At 37.5% G+C, this 21,763-nt stretch overlaps 1 protein-coding gene across 6 annotated transcripts in view; it reads left to right on the top strand.

Annotated features, from left to right (window-relative positions):
* RGS22 (regulator of G protein signaling 22) overlaps positions 1-21,763 on the top strand; it is a 123,805-nt gene that overhangs the window by 9,116 nt on the left and 92,926 nt on the right. For 5 of the 6 annotated variants that reach the window (XM_029923946.1, XM_029923948.1, XM_029923944.1 and 2 more), the window contains exons 3-4: positions 6,328-6,390; positions 21,004-21,225. In XM_029923946.1, the coding sequence (XP_029779806.1) occupies positions 6,328-6,390; positions 21,004-21,225 (285 nt within the window). Of the gene's footprint in view, positions 1-6,204; positions 6,295-6,327; positions 6,391-21,003; positions 21,226-21,763 lie in introns of those variants that run through there. The other variant, XM_029923947.1, reaches the window with a different exon arrangement.

The following is a 21,763-nucleotide window of genomic DNA, read 5'->3' as shown; positions in this document are numbered from 1 at the left end:
GAATTTCATTCCTTTTTAAGGCTGAATAATATTCCATGTGTGTAGTTACCACATTTTGTTTATTCTTTCATATGTCAATGGGCATTTGAGTTGTTTCCGTTTTTACCTTTTAACTATTTTGAATAATGCTGCTATGAACATGGGTGTAGAAAATTCTGTTTGGGTCCCTGCTTTACTGTTCTTTAGGGCATATACCCAGAAGGGGAATTGCTGGGTCATGTGGTAATTACGTGTTTACTTTTTTGAGGAACTGCCATACTATATTCCACAGCAGCGTCACCATTTTGCATTCCCACCAGCAATGTACAAGGGTTCCAGTTTCTCCACATACTCACCAATACTTGTTATTTTCCTTAAAAAAGAAATTGTACCCAGTCTAGTAGATGTGAGGTGATATTTTGCCCTTCATTTCTTGTATTGCTAGTGATGTTGAGCATCCTTTCACATGCTTGTTGACTATTTGAATGTCTTCTTTATAGAAATATCTATTTAAGACCTTTGCCCATATGAAAAATTTGGATTGCTTATCTTATTTTTGCTTATCAGGTATATGACTTGCAAATATTTTCTCACATTCTGTAGGTTATCTTTTCGCTTCCTTAAGAGAAGGCTTTGATGCACAAAATTTAAAAATTTTTATAAAGTCCTATTTATTTTTTTGTTATCCATGCTTTTGGTGTAATATCTAAGAGTCCACAGGCAAATGCAAGCTTGTAAAGATTAACTCTTATTTTTTGGTAAATATTTTGTAGTTTTAACTTATATTTGGGTTTTCATCCATTTTGAATTAATTTTTACGTATGGTATAAGATCAGGGTCCAACTTTAATCAGTTTTCTTAGCATCATTTGTTGAAAAGGGTGTCCTTTCCTCGCTGAATGGTCTTAGCAACCTTGTTGAAAATCATTTGACCATGTATAAGAGGATTTATTTATGGACTTTATTCTATTCCAATAGTCTATAAGTCTGTCTTTATGCCATATTGTTTTGATTATTATAATTTTATAGTAAGTTTTGAAATCAGGATATAGGAGTCCTCCAACTTTGTTCTTTTTCAAGATGGATTTGGCTATTTCAGGTCCCTTGAAATTACATGTGAGTTTTAGGATGAGGTTTTCTTCCTTTTTAAAATCTTGAATATATTTTTTTACATTTATCCACTTATTTTGAGAGAGAGAGAGACGTGGGAGGGGCAGAGAGTGGGTGGGGTGTGGGAGAGAGAGAATGCTAAGCAGGCTGCACACTGTCAGTACAGAGTCCGATGTGGGGCTCTAACCCACAAACTGTAAGATGATGACCTGAGCCAAAACCATGAATCAGACGTTTAACTGACTGAGCCACACAGTTGCCCCTAGGATGAGTTTTTCTATTTCTGCAAAATAATAATAATAATAATAATAATGATGTTACTGGGGTTTGGATGAAGATTGTGTTAAATCTGTAGGTTGCTTTATGCGGACTGTCGTTTTCACAGGTGTCTTCTAATTCATGAACATGGTATGTCTTTCCATATTTTTATGTCTTCTCTAACTTCTTTGCAGCAAATTCTTTGCAAATGGATTTTCTTAATTTTCTTTTCGGATATAGGTAACTTTTTAATATCAAGTTTTATAGTTGAAGGGACTGTATGCAATTACTAATCAAGACTTTTTAATGGTGATCCCTTATAATTCTTGGACAGTCTCTATTGGTAAGAAACTGTATCACCCAATAAAAGTTAGTTTTTTAGACTATTTTTTGTAACCACTCAAAATTGCAAGAGTTGAAATTAAAATTGAATAGTTCTTTTTTTATGGCAAATACAAAGTTAAAATTTCTTAAGAGAAACAGATTTAGAAATCAATAAAATGTTTCATATCAAATATTTCAAAGTAATGATGAAAGTCTGTGTTGTAGTATATGCATACATTTTTTGAGTGATCACCTTATATCTAGCTTGGATACTACTACAGGCATACATCAGTTACCAATGGACAGAAATATCTGATATATGTGAAGGCAAAGATTTAGAGCTGCCATCTGTAGCCTTCCAGGATCTCCCTTCCCCCTTTCCTCCAAGCTGTCAGCACCTTTGTCTTGTACTGTTTTCTTGGACATCTCAAACAAACTCTTTTGGCAGCTCCATGGGACAGTGATACGCTCTGCAAATAGCTAATAAATCTATGTCTTGGGGCTTGAGCAACTCATTGGCTATGCTCAATGTCTTACAGAGGAGTAGTGGGTGTGGAATGTGACTCATTAATCACTTTCTCCAGGGGAGGAAGAGGGACATGTGGAGTATAAACAAGATTGCTCACAACCAAGGGTCACCATCCTGGGAGCCTCAACCATCCCTGGCTGTGCTTGGTTGCCTTGAAGGCTAAAGAGATCTACTTTCATTTGACCCATTGAGCTTCATTGTCTTCCCCTAGTAGAAAGCTCTGGTCTAGTGATTGGCTTGTTTAGACAAGACAAAAAAAGACCATGTATAATTTAGGAAGAAGCAGTACAAATAGGTGCATCCTGATAGGCGTCATTTTTGAAATACGGTCTGTCCTATTCACTGACTGATGATAGCATTCCTAATCTAAAGTGTGTCAGTATAGGATTCTGCATTGGAAAGTAGATGAATGGCTTTCGTTTAATGTGTGAATGGCTTGAAAGGACGTTGGAAACTTGGGTTATTTTTCTGCTTCTGCCATTAGCTAAGTGTGATCACCTTTACTATGTTTTGATTTCCACCTTGCTCTGCTCATGCATTTCTCTCTGTGATTTGCATTGTTGCTTCTCATTTATATATTTCTAATTATAGAATTTGAAGTTACTTCAAATGCCATTTTCTCCATTTAAGTCTCTTCTAATTCCTCCTACCAGATAATATCTTTCCCTCTTTTGAGAGGAAACATTTAATACCATAATTTTCTTTTGGCATGTATCATATTCTTTGGTGGACTGTGGTTTATATCTGTGTATATCTTGTTTCATCTTCCTTGTTTACAAGGTCTTCTTTGTATATCTTGCCTGTTTTAGAGTGGTGAACTAATTGTAGCTTATCTGATTTGAGGGTTCAGCAAAATAAATTCTTAAGCAAAAAATTTTTTGTCTACCATAATTAGCCAGCACGTATAAACTATTTAGCTTAGCCCTCTTTCAGGAAGAAATCTGAGAAGTTTGGACTAAAAATGGAAAAGCTGACTTCACTTTCACAGATGGTACACCTGTAATACATGAAAAAACAGGTTTCAAGTGTATTCAATTCTGAAAAAAATGTTTCTACCTTCCATTGCCTCATTCAGCAGAGAATGTATGGTGCAGAGTTTGTAGTCAGGTTCATGGAATGATGTAATGGAGGAATTGATTGTAACTCAGTTTTCTTCTTGATTGTACCATTAATAACCATCACCAGTTTATTGGTTATTTGGAATATATTAATCCCAAACATGGAGACTTAGTTCATTTTAATACAGCCAGGTGACTAGATTGTGGAAACTTACAGAGAGTAACTGACCTGCTTCTTCAGATCAAGGCCTTTGTAAAAAAAATTTTTTTTAAAATAGTTTTGAGAATAAAGTGTTTATTAAGATCCTTAATAAATAAGGATAAATAAATAATACATGGGGGTTTAATAAAGAGCTTCATTGGCTCACTGATAATGACAAACTATCTGAACATGTTGGACTAGAAACTTCAGTGGGAAGATATACTTATTTATTTAGAGACGTGCAGGCCTTCCTACTGAGTGCAACAGGAGGACTGAGCAAATGGCACTTGGAGACCATGCTAATTTCCCTTACAGAACTTCCCTAATAGCAGAAGTGCTCAATTTCATTTGAAGAGAAAGCAAGATGCAACTTCAGAAAAGAAATACAGATTTTGATGTTTTTGAATACTTTGAGTTTCTATGGTTGGAAATGCAAACCTAATGATGTGACTGAATGCCAGAGAAATGCCCTGTCAGTGTGGTTCAGTTTCAGGGGTTGCAAGAAGCAAACTGCTCACCAGGTAGGGCAGTGCTGCTTGATGAGGGTTTGTGGACCGGAGCTGCCTGAGACTCTTATCAGTCCTTGTTGAGATGAGTTCAGTAATCGAGAGCAAACATTTAGAAACTTTATGATATGTTGACAGTGTCTGTTTGTATCTACTGAGTTTAGTAATAAACAATTGGGCTTTTGTATTATGTGTATCTTTTACTTCTAGTAATTCACTCTTATTGTATTTTATAAGTTACGTGTCTGAAACTTAGGCATTAGGGAAAACACAAAACAAAACAGTTACTTCATCATAGAGGGTTTGGAACTCATAGAGTTACAGTTCTCTGAGAAGTGGGAGGCAACGGGCAATGAAAATATGAATCTGAGGATTATCTAGAAATTTGTGGCTGTGTGGCTGGCCATATTCTAGCAATATTTAGGTCCACCTAACTCTGTGACATACACATTCTGTTGGATAGGTAAAATTTAAAAATACAATGCTATTTTAGAAATATTAACAAGGGACAGTATTCTCCTACTGTTATTAATTAAAAATACTCACACTTTTCATCTAAGGAGTTTTGATCATGAGCCTGGTAGTGCAAAGTTTGGCCACCCTTACTGTGGCACAGCGCCCTCCTAGATTTAGGAGATCCTAAAAATATTTATTAAATTCAGTTGATTTCTCCTAAGACTCAGCAGAAACTAGGTAGTTCACTAAATAAAGTCCAGAAAATTAAAGTAGCTTTGAAAGGTGAAATTTGAAAGCTTAGTAGCTGTAAATAGCCCCCGCCAGCATTGTTCTGCCATATTAGATCTTTGCCAGTTAGAACTTTGAGAATATATTATTATTATGTTATTATTATATATAATCATACTATTAATTAGTATACTATATGTAGTATAGTATAGGTACCACTGTGAACATAGAAGATTTATGAGATCCTAAGTTTGTTGTTGTTTTAATCAGTTGTTATTTTTAGTAAACTAAATCCTTAGTTTGTTTTAAAAGTTCAGATTTTTAGTAAGTTGTTTGATCTAAATCCTGTAAGTGGTTATTTATAACTCTATTCTAATTGTACTACAAATACTTAAAGAAATTACCCTGCAAAATCTATTTTCGCCAGGCAGAGAAGGACAGAAACCATATGTTTGCACTCATAGGTCTAGCAGGAAAACAAGAGAGACCTAATGGAGAACCAGGGGGAACAGAGGAGGGAGGGAGAGAGAGTTGGGGAGAGAGAGGGATGCAGAACTTGAGAGACTATTGAAAGCTGAGAATGAACTGAGGGTTGGGGGGGAGGGGGGAAGACAGGTGGCGGTGATGGTGGTGGGCACTTGAGGGGAAGAGCACTGGGTGTTGTATGGAAAACAATTTGACAATAAAATATTATGGGAAAAAAATCTATTTTCTAAGTCAATAGGCTAGAGTATCTTCCTTATATTGCAACACTAGACTTCAGCAAATTTTAGAAACTGGCCAATATAAGAAGAAAATAATCAGCCATATGGAAATAATAGCATTGTGTCATATTGTCAACTTTCATGTTAGATTTGCAAAGTGGGAATATAATTATGAGTAACAAAATAAACACATGTACTTTATAGCAGAATATGCCATGATATGCTTTTGACACAATGGAAACAATTGCTAATAAAATAAGGTGTTTTATTTGGAAGAGAAAATTTGTTCTTGGCAGTGGCTTTCCAATTTTGCCAGTTTCAAAAGTGACTATGTTGGTGGGTGAGAAAGTTATGGAAAGAATATATACAATCTTTATGCTTAGAACACATGCATTGTCAAAGTTTTTTCATGCAAATGTTAAGCAGGACTCAGATTACTAAAGCTGTCTCATTCTGAGGAGGAAGCAGTAGAATATTTTCTTTATTTAGTTTTATCACTTTCATTAGGCAATTTCAGAAATTTACATTGTGAATTTCATTTTAACTCCAAACACTGGTTCTGTCTTTATTGATTCTGCCATTATTTTTGTGAAATATATTTAATATAATCATATAAATAAATAATATATATAAGTGTATAAAATATAAAACCATATATGTAGGAAATTTACCATGTGTAGAGTTTTGTACTACATTTCATTTAAGTGCTGTGCTGTAATTTTCACGGGTTCTATTTTCCATCTAGGCATACTGGCAAAATCTTTTAAGAGTGTGTTTCATTCTGTTTTCTTCTTTCTTTTTTCCAGTGACTGTAGCAGTATGTTCTGTTTATAGTGGAGGACTTGCTGTTGATAGACTGAAAAAGATCTGAAGATCTACATTATAATCTGTTGATGAGCAGAATTAGAGAAAAATATTGGAATGTTTTAAAACATCTCAGTGTAAGCATAATATTGTGTTTTATATTTTTGCAGGAAGATTTTTTGGCAACAGATGATTTCCTTGTGGACTACTTTAATGAATTCCTAAGCCTTCCAGTGAGTGTATTCTTATGTTCTGTGACATATATTATCAAAGCAAAATATTGTAATCACTGGATTATCTTATAAGATGCATTTATGAGGGATAATACCTTTAAAATTATTAATGAATAGTAAAGTTTGTATCTTTTTATAGAGCTAATCATTTGGGTTTGAATAAAATTTGAAATTACTGAAGAAAGCTGCATCAGTTGTATAACAATAAAAATGAATGAATGAATGAATACATAAGAAAAGCTGGAATTTAAAAATTTTTTTAAAAATGAATTTATTCATTTTTGAGAGACAGGACATGAGCAGTGAAGGGACAGAGAGAGAGGGAGACACAGAATCTGAGGCAGGCTCCAGGTTCTGAGCTGTCAACACAGAGCCCCATGTGGGGCTGGAACTCAGAACCATGAGATCATGATCTGAGCCGAAGTCAGACGCTTAACCCACTGACTGAGCCACCCAGGTGCCCTGCTGGGAATTTTTATAACCATTAAAAGTATTCTGTACACAAGAAAATAAAAAAATAAATATGGATGAACTAGAAAAAAAAATTCTGTACAAATCTAATGCTGTTGTATTTGGCACCATTTCAGGCTTTGAATGGAGGTGATAAAGCCAAAATATCAAAAACAAAAAAACTAACTCTTTTTCTTGCCTCTAGGCAATTATTGCCATCCTTTTGTACAGATATTAAAGTGGAATTTGTATCTGGGCTAACTAGAATTTTGCATGGATAGTAAACAAGACAGGTGGATACCAAATAATAGAATTTTAGTTGTTGAGAGCATTGATTAATAATACTGAGTATCATAAAAACATTTACATTGCTTAGTAAATAAGTTCATTAGGAATTTCAGATACCAGAAAGATAAAAAAGGGTTTTCATTATTATGCAAATGCAAAATATTTTTTCATTAACATATTTACCAGGGAAATTTTGGAATATAAAAATGTCACGAGTAATTTTAAAGGGAGTTGGTGATAATATGTTATTTTTAATTAAAAATTTTAAATTTATTTTAAATTTAAATTTTAGTGCAATTTTGGTTTCAGGAGTAGAATTCAGTGATTCATCACTTACATACAACACCCAGTGCTCTTCATAACAAGTGTCCCCCTTAGTACCATTACCTCTCTAGCCCATCTCCCACCCACTTCCCTCTGCCAACTCATAGTTTGTTCTCTATCGTTAAGAGTCTCTTGTGATTTATTTCCCTGTCTTCTCCCCACCCTGCCTCCTATATGTTCATCTGTTTTGTTTCTTAAATTCCACATATGCATGAAATCATATGTATTTGTCTTTCTCTGATTGACTTATTTTGCTTAGCATAGTACATTATAGCTCCATCCATGTCATTTTAAATGGCAAGATTTTACTTTTTTGATGGCTGAGTAATATTCCATTGTGTGTGTGTGTGTGTGTGTGTGTGTGTGTGTGTGTGTGTGTATACTACACATATTATAATATATGTATATACACACACCCATACGTGTATATATATATGTGTCACATCTTTACTGTTCTTCAGTTGATGGACATTTGGGCTCTCTCCATAGTTTGGCTATTGTTGATAATTCTGCTATAAACATTGGGTACATGTACCCCTTCAAATCTGTATATTTGTATCCTTTGGGTAAATACTTTGTTGTGCAATTGCTGGGTCTTTTTAGTTTTTTGAGGAACCTCCATACTGCTCTCCAGAGTGGCTGCACCAGTTTGCCTTCCCACCAACCGTGCAAAAGGGTTCTCCTTTCTCTGCATCCTCACCAACACCTGTTGTTTCTTGTGTTGTTAATTTTAGCCATCCTGACAGGTGTGAGGTGGTATCACATGGTACTTTTTATTTGTATTTCCCTGATGATGAGTGATTTTGAGCATCTTTTCATGTGTCTGTTAGCTATCTGGATGTCTTCTGCCCATTTTGTAACTGGATTATTTGTTTTTGGGTATTGAGTTTGATAATTTCTTTATAGATTTTGGATACTAACACTTTATCAGATATGTCCTTTGCAAATATCTTCTCCCATTCTGTAGGCTGCCTTTTTGTTTTGTTGATTGTGGTTTTTTATTTTTATTTTATTTTATTTTTTGGTTTTGCAGAAGCTTTTTATCTTGATGAAGTCCCAATAATTCATGTTTACTTTTGCTTCTCTTGCCTTTGGCAGCATGACTAGTAAGAAGTTGCTCCAGCCAAAGTCAAAGAGGTTGTGCTCCTCTAGGATTTTTATGGTTTCTTGTCTCATATTTAGGTCTTTCATCTATTTTGAATTTATTTTTGTGTATGGTGTAAGAAAGTGGTCCAGTTTCATTCTTCTGCATGTCACTGTCCAGTTTCCCCATTTTTCACTGTTGTGAAGACTGTCTTTTTTCCATTGAATGTTCTTTTCTGCTTTGTTGAAGAGGAGTTGAGCCGATAGTTGTGGGTCCATTTCTGGGTTTTTTTAATTCTGTTCCATTAAACTTTGTGTCTGTTTTTGTGCCAGTACCATACTATCTTGATGACTATAGCTTTGTAATATAGCTTGAAATCCAGAATCATGATGCCTCCAGTTTTGTTTTACTTTTTAGAATTGCTTTGGCTATTCAGGGTCTTTTGTGGTTCCATACAAATTTTAGGATTATTTGTTCTAGCTCTATGAAAAATGCTGGAGGTATTTTGATAGTGATTGCATTAAATGCGTAGATTGTTTTGGGTAGTATAGACATTTTAACAGTGTTCATCCAATCCGTAAGCATGGAATGCTTTTCCATTTCTCTGTGTCCTCTTCAATTTCTTTCATAAGTGTTCTATAGTTTCAGAGTGTAGATATTTTACCTCTTTGGTTAGGTTTATTCCTAGGTATCATTGGTTTTTTTGGAAATGAGCTTGATTCTTTGATTTCTCTTTCTGCTGCTTTGTTTTTTTTGTGTGTGTGTGTATAGGTGCAACAGATTTCTGCATGTTAATTTTATATCTGGTGACTTTGATGATTTCATGTATTAGTTTTAGCAACTTTTTTGGTGGGATCTTTTGGGTTTTCTACATAGAGTATCATGTTATCTGCAAATAGTGAAAATTTGACTTCTTCCTTGCCAATTTGGGTGCCCTTTCTTTCTTTGCTGAGGCTAAGAGTTTGTGTACTGTTTTAAATAGTAATGGTGAGAGTGGTAGTGGGCCATAATATGTTGACTCTCTTAAAGCCCAGCCACTGGAAATGTCTTTTGAAGAGAAAGTACTTGATGCATTTTCTTGCCTAGATTAGTTTTTGCATAGATGTATGTATCTATGCATGCATGTTTGTTGTTTTGTCTTACTTTCCTTTTTTCCAAAAGAATTTGTGTTCTCTCCTCCATTTGGCACCGCCAGGCCTCTGGAACCATTATGCAGGTTAGACTGGGACACCAAGCACATCTCCCTTTCCAGCAACAAGCCTGAGTGATGGTAGAGAATACCTCATGGGTTCTTGTTTGGTCTGATTTTCTTTTTCTTTTTCTTTTTTTTTTTTAATATTTATTTGAGAGAGACAGACAATCAGATAGAGTGTGAGTGGGGGAGGGGCAGAGAGAGAGGGAGACACAGAATCTGAAGTAGGCTCCAGGCTCCCAGCTGTCAACACAGAGCCCAACTTGGGTGGGGCTCAAACTTATTGAACTACAAGATCATGGCCTGAGCCGAAGTTGGATGCTTAACCAACTGAGGCACCCAGGCTCCCCTCTTTTTTTTAAGTTTATTTATACTGAGACAGTGTGTCCCTGTGTGTATGAGTGAGGAAAGGGCAGGGAGATGGGGGAGAGGGAATCCCCAGCAGGTTCCATGCAGTTGCCACAGAGCCTGATGCAGGGCTCAAAGTCACAAGTTGTGAGATCATGACCTGAGCTGAAATCAAGAGCCTAATGCTTAACCAACTGAGCCAGCCAGGCGCCCCCGGTCTGATTTTTCATCGTCTGGTTGTATATTACAAGAAACCCAGCAGCATCACAAAATTGTCAGAAGTTTGCTCTTTTTGAGTATATAGTCTTTCTTCTAGGCTCTGCATTCTCCATTCTTTTTCTAATTTTTTGTGACATTTTAAAAAGAAAAATGTCTATATTGGATCTAATTTTAATTTCTCAAGATTTATACTTTTTTGTCTCAAATTTTGTGATTATCTTGACTTTTACTTGCTTCAGAATATAAATTCCCCTGCCTAACTTTCTTTTTTTTTAAATTCTATTTTAGGGGCACCCGGGTCGCTCAGTCAGTTAGGCGTCTGACTTTGACTCAGGTCATGATCTCATAGTTTGTGAGTTCGGGCCTGGCTTCAGGCTATGTGCTGTCAGCTCAGAGCCTGGACCCTGCCTTGGATTTTGTGTCTCCTTTTCTCTTTGCCCCTCTCCTACTTGTGCTCTGTCTCTCTAAATAAATGTTAAAAAAAAATTAAAAATCTATTTTAAATTATAGAAGTGATATAACAATACTAGGGAAAATTTACCTTAAATGTAAGAAAAATTTAGGCAGAGTCCTGCCATCCAGACAGAATTGATGTTACCATTTTTGTGTGTTTCAGGCTTCAGGTGAGGTGACAGAATATCTCTGTGGTCATGAGTCATTCTACCCCAGCAGATTCCTGCAGTTTGACTCTTTCATATGTCCCGCTTCTCTCCTGCTTTCTGTCTCTCCAAATCCTTCTCTTTTACATTCTCTCATTCTATCCGCCCCCCTTTGTCTCTCTCATTCCTTTGCAGTTACATGTGGTGCCACGTAATCTACCTATTAGCTACCCATGCTGCACGCCACAAGTTAGGAGAAGCGGAAACATGGTCACAGATTTCCAAAAAGAATTTGGGGACAGGGAGGGGAAAGAATGATGGATTTTCAAACCAAATTCCGGGCAAGATTCTAGAAAGATTAGTAATGTTTGATTTATTAGCCCTTAACTAAGAGTTAGAAGCCAGCATGAGTTTATTGAGAATAAATGTACCAAATTGAGCTCTCTTGTTTTGGAGCATTATGGAGTGGCATTTTAGGGAGCCATAAATTTAATGTATTATGGTTTCAGTGAAGCATAATAAAAGCAATAACATAATAATAATAATACAGATAAATAGTACTGTGTTACTTCCTGCTCAAAGCCCTCAAAGGTGGCTTCTCATTACACTAAGAATAAAATCCAGAATCCTATATGATCTGGCTCTTGCCATCTCCTGGTCTTTATTTCCTGTGCCTCTTCCTCCTGTTAATTCTTTTCCAGCCTACCTGGCCCTCTTCATGTTTCTCCACCACGAATATCCCAAGTATACTCAGGGCCCTTCAGGCTGGGGTGCTCTTTCCTGAGGTATTTGTTTCACAACTTCTCCCTGATTTAAGTCACTTCTATTCAGGAAACCTTCCCTCCCAACCCTATCTAAAGTAATATACCCAACACATGCTGCACTTATGCGACTTTGTCTCTCCAAAACTCATATCATTATCTGTGAAATTAGTTTTCAGATATTTGAACAGGTTCTGTAACTGTAGCCAGTAGGGGTTGACTCTTAATAGCCTACAGATTTAAATCCAAATTCCTTAGTAGGGAGTTCAAGAGCCTTTGCAATTTGGCCTCCATCTAACCTTTCTAGTTTTAGCTCCAGCTTCACACTGCTTGTGTCATCCTCACAATCTTTCCTGCCTCCCCTGAGCCGCCCCCTCCCACCTTGACCACACATGTTCTCCCTGTGCTCACCCCCCAGGGTGATGGTTAGGAATAGAAGTGAGGCAGATATTAACCAGTGATCCTGGACGCATTTTTTAATTACTTAGTTCTTTGATATTTTTCTCTGTGAAAACAGTGTAACTGTCCTATAAGGTTGTAATGAAACAAAGTAATGTATACTAAGTGGTTGGCACAAAGAAGTTAGTGCTTCTCTTTCTTTTTCCTTCATCTTCCGTTCCTGAAACATGAGGGACAGTCACTCCTTAATTAGATTGGGAGATCATTGTCAGTCTAGAGAATAAACTTCTGTGCTACATAAATCTGTCATTGGCATTGACTTTTCAAATTATTTTTATCAGGGTCCTGGATGAAACACTGTAAGTGAACTAGTGTTTTTCCAGCTTAAGGTCACTCAGCTAGTTAAGTGACAGGGTCACTCAGGTCCGCATGGCTCAAAAACTTGTCCTACTATGCTGTAAGTCTATGGAACTGGCAGTGGGAGAACAGAATCTGGTCTCATTTTTATTGTGGTAACCTGAAGTGGTCTAAAACAAACCTGTGTGCTTTTAGGGGGCATTAACAGAAGTTTAATTAAAATCAAGAAAAATATTAGTCTGGAGCATAGAAGGCACTCGGTAAATGTTTTGTAGTCTTTTTTAAAAATTGGATTGAGTTGTCAGACTACATTTGGAATATTGAGTTCCATTCTTGGTGCCACAGGTTAAGAGTTGCTTTGCCAAACCAGACTTGGGGAGATTCGGCCAATGAATACTCTGGAAACCATGTCAGATGAGGAAGGGTTGAAAGAAGTGTGGGTGTTGAACTTGGCTGGGGAATGGGTAGAAGGATTGGAATGGACCAGCTCTTTCCAAATATTTCAAGATCTGATTGAGGAAGAGGGGTTAACTTGTTCTGTGAAGTTGGAGGGCAGAACCAAGGCCAGCATTTATGAGGAAATTGATTTTCACTCACCAGAACTTAAAGTTTGTTTTTTGACAGTAGAACAGAACAATAGGCATGACATTATTCACAAGAGTTAACTTCCTGTGATTGGAGATATTTGGATATAGGTTAGGAAATCATTTGGGGGAATATTTTATGGGGGTATATGTGTCAGGTGGGAGATTAGACTTTCCTGGCTAAAGAAAATTTGATTCATCTTCTCTGTTTATTTTTATCTCAGAAGCTACACTGTAAATTTCCTGGGGCCAAGAATAGGTCCCTTTCTTCTTTAAAAATTTTTTGAGGATGATTGTTTTTTTTATTTCTACATCTTCCCTGTAAGATATTTTTTAAATAAACAAATAAACCTTCTAATCCTCTGCCTCACTGCCTCTACCGTCTCCACTGAAAACCCCCAGCAATCTAAGCCTGAGATAGACAGTGTAGATATATATTATTCTCAATCCAAAAGTCCCTCCCTTAAGTCATCTAGATTTCTGAGACTTCACAGTCTTCTTCCACATCTGTAGAGGCATGCCCAAGGTGCCAGATTGGATTGTGGCAGAAATGGGCCTAGGAATCAGGCTTTCTGTCTCCTACCCTCCTTCTTTCCATTACCCCATAACACCCTTGGGACGCACTGTAAGATCCAGTAATTGACGGCTGGTGGCCCGCCTCCACGTTATTTTGATGAGGGGAGTCCAGGACAGTTGCTGCTATTATAAACGATTATGGCACTTTCCAAATCCTAGCTTTCATAACTTCGTGCCGTTTGTTCTGGCGCCAGCTTCATATTCAGATATTGTTTTCATTTGGTGTCTGGGAGGGTTTTTTTTTCTTTTGCTGTCAACTCTTTATGGACAAGTGTTTGCTTATTAAGTTTTCTTCTGTGCTATAGTGTGAAAACATTTTTCCCCCTCTTGGTTTTGTTTTGTGCGTTTTATGCTCAGTGACTGTTGTGGGATTGGGTAGATGAGCCCACATACAGATTTAGGTTGGTCCTCTGTGGGTGGTTTAGAATGTTTGTGACATTTATGGTTTGCAGAAGCTGAAGGGGTGGCCTGTTCTATACCCTCCTTGCAAGGATAGGTATGTCATGTGTCTGCCAGACCACGCATAGCTATTTGCCTTTGGAATTTTACCATAACTTCTTTTTTTGGGGGGGACTCATTCTCCACACTTTTTTCTTTAATCTGTAAACTATTATAATTTCTTGCAGCTTTATGAAGGATTTATATGTTGGTTAGATAGATTGTTGGGTAAAGGGAAGGAGAGAGAAAGAAAGAGAGTGCAGATTTGGGGAATGAGTGGCATCAAGGGGGATGTAGGGCTTGGGTCTTCAGCTGCCAAAAGTTAAATACTCGGAGATTGATTTTTAAAGGTGTTGATGGAGTCTAGGTAGTACTGCCGAGTTCAGCGTTTATACCTCTGAGTGTTTTGATAAGCCTTGTAGCTCAAACATAAGCACTCACATTACCAAACGTTAACTCATTTTATTAACTAAGGATATTTCTCTGTATTTTATGTGGCACATGATTCCTTCCATCCCATTGGTGAATGTGTCCAGCAAATAGTTTATGGTGAAACATCTAAAATGACAGTAAAACTTAGATTAAAAGAAATCATTGGTAACTGAGTTGTTACATTCAAGTAGTCACATGTTTTTCATTCGCTGACTAGGATGCGTGTTTAAAATACAGCTTTGGAGCGCAATTAGTAGAGACAGAGTTGGAGCAGAGATGAACATGTATTAAATTAACCTAGTCATTAGTTTTTAATTTAAATACTGTTCAGCTAAATAATCTGGCACCCAGTAAGATTCAGTGGTGCTCCGCTGGCAGTTTAAGCACATCACTAATTATTCACAGGCTCTTTTTCCCCCCCTCCTCTTTCTCAAAGAAATGTGGAGCCAGCAATTTATTGTGGTAAAAATATTTTTGTGCACTTGCTTTTTCTGTGGAAATATTTTTCGCACATGGATGACTGGTACTACAAAGTTAGCTTTCACCGCCTTCAGGTCAGTTCGTTTTAGAACATTTGGAAAATGATACCCTTGAAATAAGAAAAGTAAGGGAAAGAGCAGTCTGCAACAGCTTGCGGAGGATTGGGTTTGAGGCTCAAACCGAAGATTTTTCTTGTCATATGATTAAAAGCTGAGTGTTCTCTAAATCAGCCTACTCAGCTTTTTCTGGAGGGAGACTTCCTACCTCATTCATTTCTATCTCTTCCACCTCACATGTCTTTTATTGTCACATACTAAACCAACTGTAGGAGTTTTGTGGATAGACTGAGAAGTAGTGAAAACAAAGGACTTGATGTATGAGAGAGATTTCTTACAAATGTTTATTTTTGGGAGAGCACTCACGGAAGTGGGGGAGAGGTGGGGGGGTTGACAGAGGGTCCGAAGAGGGCTCTGTCTCCACAGCAGCGAGCTGCCCCCATGCGGGCCTTGGACTTACAAACCCTGAGAACATGATCTGAGTGATGTGGGATGCTCAACAGACTGAGCCACCCAGGCGCCTGAGAGAGATTTGTTTTTAAGCAAACAACATGAATTTGCATAATAAAGAGCAGGGTTCCTCCTTCTGAGTACAGAACGTAGATGTCCACCCCTCCACTTATGTGAGTACACGGGAAAGTCTGCATGAAGTAGCAGACAGAAGGTGGGTGTTAAAGTTTGTCTTGATCTGGATTCTGTCTCTTCCCCGCTGACCACTCTTCACTGGCTCCCCATCATCCTACAGCAATGATTCTCAAATCTGAACATGCAACAGAATCACCTGAGGGCTTGTTAACACAGGCTGCTACTAGGCCTCACTCTCAGAGTTTCTCATTATAGGGAGAGGCCTGACAATTTGCATTTCTAGCAGCTTCCAAGGTGATTCTCATGTTGCTGGGCCAGACACCACACTCTGAGAACCACAGATTCGAGACAGCGAGTTGGGAATTATGCATATAGTACAAAGTCCTTAATGAACTCGTCCTCTGCCTTTCTCTCAGGGCTTATATCCTGTTAGTTCCCTCTTGACTATTAAGCTTCAGGAATGCCAGACTGCTTTCAGTTCATCAATATACATGTGTTATTACTCACAATGAATTACTCGTGCTCTGCAGAGAGAGTGAGGTGACTTAAAGAGTGAGGATGGTTTTATCTGTTTTACTAATTCATAAACATGCACACCCATCCCTGAGCATCTTGATAAGGGTAGGAGCCAGAAGATGAGACTCTGCTGTTCCCTCAGTGGTCTCTTCCTGCTTGCCTTTGCTAGAGCAGTCATCTGATCATGCTGAGGGGCACTCTAGTGTTAAACATGCATATCTCTGTATCATATGGGTTTTAAACACAAGCCCACCATTTCATCTGGTTCCTAACTGAAGAAATCAGTGACCCCTTTCAGTTCTAGAGGAAACACTCTGATCAGCTTCTTGAGAGGTAGGGCAGCTTTATACCTTATGCCCAAGGATTTCAAGGGATAATTTTGACTAAATATGATTTCACCTCGTGTGCCAACTGTAGGGCTCATTGTCTTGTAGGATGAGTCATTATTGCCTCTGTATTTACATCTCTTTCTTCTTCGTTGGATCAGCATACTTTGAAGCCAGATCTGTGTCTCCTTCATTTCGTTTAGGGCTTTGTGGAGAGTGCTCTGGACGGGCTCACTCAGTGTGGCAATATATATCATCTATCATGATAGCTCACTTAATAAGGGTTCAATGAATACTTACTGAATAAATGAGTAAAATAACAAAGGAACAGTGGAATTGGGTGATCTTATGAGAAAGAAGAAGATACAGACTTTTTTTTTCCCTGAGAGACAATTGTGGATCATTGGAGTATCAAACAGGGAAGGCACCTTGGGATTGTTTAATTAAAACCCCTTTTATGATAAATCCTAGAAAAGCAAAGTGATTTTGCCCAACATTTCTTTCATTTAATCATTCTGCTTATTCTTTTCTGGATAGATTTTTAGGTGAGACAAATCCCTTTTAAAGCACAATAACTAAACTTGATTTAAAAATAAAAAGCCTCTAGTATTACTACCATGGTCTTTCTGTGAACAGTTCCCCTTTAGCATTTGCATGTTACACTAATTTAAATTATTTCAGCATTCTGTTGACTCTTCATCATAGAGAAAAATGAATGACCATGTATTATTCCTGCAAGGGCAAGAGTTGTATTCAACTTGTATCCTCTTTGCTTGGGATAATAATTGACACTTGCGCATCCAAAAGTTTTGTTGTTGCTGAAATAAGTGAACTGGGGGAGGCTTTGAATTAGTTACTTGCCTCTTTTATAATCTTAGAATCAAAGTGCTATCAAGAACCTTCCGAGATCCATTGGAAATCATGGCTTCTAAAATAGGAAAGCACGTATATCCCCTTGGCAAAGACTATCACATTTTTAATTCTGCTGAGATAAATTATTTTTTTAAATGTTTGTTTATTTATTTGAGGCAGTAGGGAGGAGCAGAGAGAGGGGGACAGAGGATCTGAAGGCAGCTTTGCACTGATAGCAGAGAGCCCGAAGTGGGGCTCAAACTTATGAACCATGAGATTATGACCTGAGCTAAAGTCAGACGCTCAACTGACTGAGCCATCTAGGTGTCCCCTCCAGTGAGATAAATTCTTAAGTTAAAAAATTTTAAATATTTTTACATCTTATGTAGCTACATTTCATGTCATTTAATCATGGACACAATTAATTATAGCTTTCCTTCTGTTGTGTTTTTTGGGGTTTTTTTGGTAAAATACTTTTTTTGGTCCTATTTCTCTCCTCACTTTCATGTGCTTATGTCATTCGGCTTTCCTTCCTCAGGATGGATAGGCCCTGCCTCTTTCCCTACTTGACTTGCTTCAGAATTCAAGTATTTCGTGCATACGAGTAGCAGAACCGAGTCACACGTGTAACTTGAACTACACAGGAGTCCGGGTGCTACAGTTTTTAGTTGTCCAGATTCTGTGTTTCAGGAGGTTGGAACAGATCCTGAGTGAGCTAATCCACAGCATCCACTGACGCCTACTGAAATTACGTGTCAGCCCAGGGTTTAAAACAGTCTTGTAGCCATGAACCCGCAGCTCTGCAGTGCGCTTACCAGGGGACGTGCTGAAATCCATGAAGAGATCAGTTAACTTTTTTCAGCTGTAGTTTTGCTTTGTGAGTTGAAAATGAAAGTGATTGCTAACTACCTGCCTTACAGCCTGCCCTAGGCCCTGTGTGTGCTGGGGACAGTGACCCGTGCAAGTGAGTTACTAATTGCCGCACTGACCCTGGGCTCTGACAGTAACAGCCAGTATCTCTGAGGTAACAGAGCATGGTAGTGGCTCTATTTGTGGGATGTGAGCATTCTTCCTCACCAACTCAAGAGCCAGCGAACAAAACTCCAGACTGCTACCAGGAGAATCTTCCTAAAACACCCATCAGATTTACTCCCCAATTTAGGATTTTCCCATCCCACCCTATTTCAAGGATCAAGATGAACTTATGCTTCTTAAAATGGCATGCAAAGCCTTCCATGATTTGGTCCTATCTCATCTACCTCAAGTCTTTCCTCTGTTCCTCAAACAGTTTCAACTATGAACTATTCTAGTTATATTCTAACTGCATGGAACTGCTGAGAATTACCCACATGCACCATGCTGCTTCATGCTTCTGTGTCTTTATTGATAAAACACCTTGGTTTGAATCCTGGCTCCATTAAGTTTATAGGATTATTGCTTAGCACAGTGCCTGGCCTAGAGAAGGTGGTTGGTACATGCTAGTTTTATCAGTATGTGAGGCAATATAATCATAAAGAAGGGGAAATGTGCCGTCTTTGGGACCAGATAGACTTGTTTCAGTAGCCCTGATTTAGCACTTCACAGCTCTGAATCCATGGCCCATCACCTAACCATCCTGAGTGTCCACTTTCAATAAAGAGTGATCTCAGAAATGTGGAAGGAGACTGTATTTGAAGTGTCTTGTCACATGCTCGCACGTGGTAGATGTCCAGTTAGCGATAGTTCTTGTTTCCTTTCTTATTTCTCCCATCTGTACCTTAACTGCTTACTCCTGAGTAACACTGGCTACTGAGGGTCTCAGAGCATCGCAGTCCCCCTAATGTTTTTTTACTGGGTCATTATTTTTCTAACCTGAATAGCAGGAATTATCTTATTTGTTCATAGAACTAACTAATTGGCATTCTTGGCTTTGGATTATCACAGCTTTGTGTTCCTCTGTCCACCAGGTGTGAGGGTAGGAGGTAGAAAAAAGAAAGGAAAACAAAGGCACAACTTGCTCTCTTGTTCCATGGATACTCAGAACTAGAAGAAATCTTTTCCAGATGGTCTTTTGTAGTATACTATCCTGTTTCCCCCACCCTGGCTAATATTTTTGTCCATTCTCTACCAAGCTTAATTCAGTTGCTTTTTCCTACCACATGAATCTTATCTCTGGTATTAGCAGACTCATTTATCTGTTTAGTCTAGGGATAGTATAATTCAGAGATCATATTTGACATTCAGGTAAGTGATGCCTGTTTGAATCTCATGTTTGAAAGACAGATGCAATTAAATATATTTATTGAAGAAAACTTATACACAGTTTATTGGTACTTGTTATTACTTGTCCACTGACATATGCATGTCATTTTTGAGGGGAAATCATAGCCCTGAGGCCTTTTGGCCAGTAGACTGACTTTCATATTGAATTCTATTGCCCGTGAACTTTAAATTCCTTAGAAGGGGAGACAATCAGACTTTAGAGATGTGATGTTATCTGACATTAAAAAAATATGTAAGTATGTATTGGGGCGCCTGGATGGCTCAGTCAGATAAGTGTCCCGACTTCTGCTCAGGTGGTGATCTCATGGTTTGTGGGTTTGAGCCTTGCATCGACCTCTGTGCTGGCAGCTCAGAGCCTGGAGCCTGATTCAAATTATGTGTCTCTCTCTCTCCGCCCCTCCCCTCTCATATTCTGTCTCTCAAAAATGAATAAATGTGAAAAAATAAAGTATGTACATCTATATATGCATACATATTGATATTTTTATGTATGTACATATATATTTCTAACTCCAATATGACATCCTACCATTTATTAAATTTTAACTATGGTATATCTAGCAATCTCTTAGTAAAATTTGAAAGAATTGGTGCTCTCCCTAGGACATGTATTGATGCAAGGGGAAGGGCTAGATGTCTTCTACCACCTGGCTAAAATTTTATAAAGTAATCTGCATGAGTACATAGTTCACTAAAGGTATCCTAAAATAAGTTAGTATTCTGACAAAGGAGCTTGATTCCAGATTTGGAGGGCAAACTGGAAAAGACAGAGCCAGTCCACTATTTATTTGTTATGGAGATGGAGACCCCAAACATGTTTAATTATTTACTCCAAGTCACAGAGCTACTTATATGCAAATTGGCATTCAAACTCAAGACTCCTAACTGTTGTATATTAACTGACTGACTTTAAATAAGACTTGGCAGCATTTAGTAATTACTGAGAAAAGCTTAGAAATGTTATTGTCTTTCACTCGCGTGCTCTCTCTTTTTTCACAGTGAGAGGAATGGTGTTGAAATAGTCTTAAATGAAGAACACATTGTACTTAATTTTATCCTTTTGGGCAAGGGAGACTTTAGCTCTTTCATGGCTCCTGGGGATGAAAGAGATAACAGGAGTGTTGTTTCTTCTTCCTTTACTCATTCTTCCCTAGTAATCCACCCACTCCTAAGAGAATAACATTGCTTCATGGAGACCAGGTGTGTATTTCTTTCCAGTTCCAGAGAAACACAGAGATATTTATGCAAAGGGAATTTCTGCGGTAATATACCCCTTTTTCATGGCATAAGTACATTGGAAAGGAAGGATTCAGTGGGTTTTCTTATCTGTAGTCAAGAGATTTCCAAGCTCCTAAAAGAGAGGAGGTAGTGACTAAGTACACAAAACTTTGTGTATGTATATATGCATATATGTTGTAACTGTCAAGTCCTCTTTGAGAGAGTTATACAAATTTAAGACATTATTTTCGTAAATCTATTTTACAGACCTTTTCAGAGGCAATTAGATTTAATGTGGATTATGGCATTTTTGAAGTAGTTAACAATGCTCCACAACTTCTGGAGAAGCAACTGAAAAAAATTCTACAAAACCAGCAACCTCGAAATCCCATCTATGATGTTGTAAGGAAAGGAAAGAATGATATTAAACCTGTTCAAATGACTGTCCCCTATGAAAATGAGACAATTAATGTCAACTACAATATTATGGTAAGAAAGTATATTTGATAAGTATACTGGATAAATAAAGCATTAGGTAAGATTAACATGAGAGTCCTTGGGCTTGCCTTTCTGAATGTAGCTATATTTACTAAATTTTATTGTACTTATACATAGAATTTGTTAGTTGCTGTATTTTTTATATCAAATGGCCAATTTGATCTAGCAGTTTTGTTGATATTTGATGTTTTTTGCCTTTCCTTTCCTTTTTATTTTTTTTAATATAACACAATTTATTTTTTAACATATGCAATTATTTTCCATCATTTACAATACAGTAGTCACAATGACACTCCAAACAGAAAAGCAAAGTGAAAAATCAACCCCCCACTTCTATTTCATGTAATTAGACTTATACAGAAATTAGAAGGTTAGGTACCAACTAGTTAATCCCCTAATTTCACAGCTATCTGAAGTGGCAATCGTTATATAGCAGCTTATTTATGATACATTCAAGATACATGATACAATTTATTACTTGCCCATAAGCTAAAACACAGCCTGCTTAATACCTTTCCTTAAATTCCAC

The sequence above is a fragment of the Suricata suricatta genome, chromosome 15 (genome assembly GCF_006229205.1).
Source record: "Suricata suricatta isolate VVHF042 chromosome 15, meerkat_22Aug2017_6uvM2_HiC, whole genome shotgun sequence".
NCBI classification, from domain to species: Eukaryota; Metazoa; Chordata; class Mammalia; order Carnivora; family Herpestidae; genus Suricata; species Suricata suricatta.
Note: the sequence above shows the minus strand (reverse complement) of the source record. Positions and strands in the feature narration are given on the sequence as shown.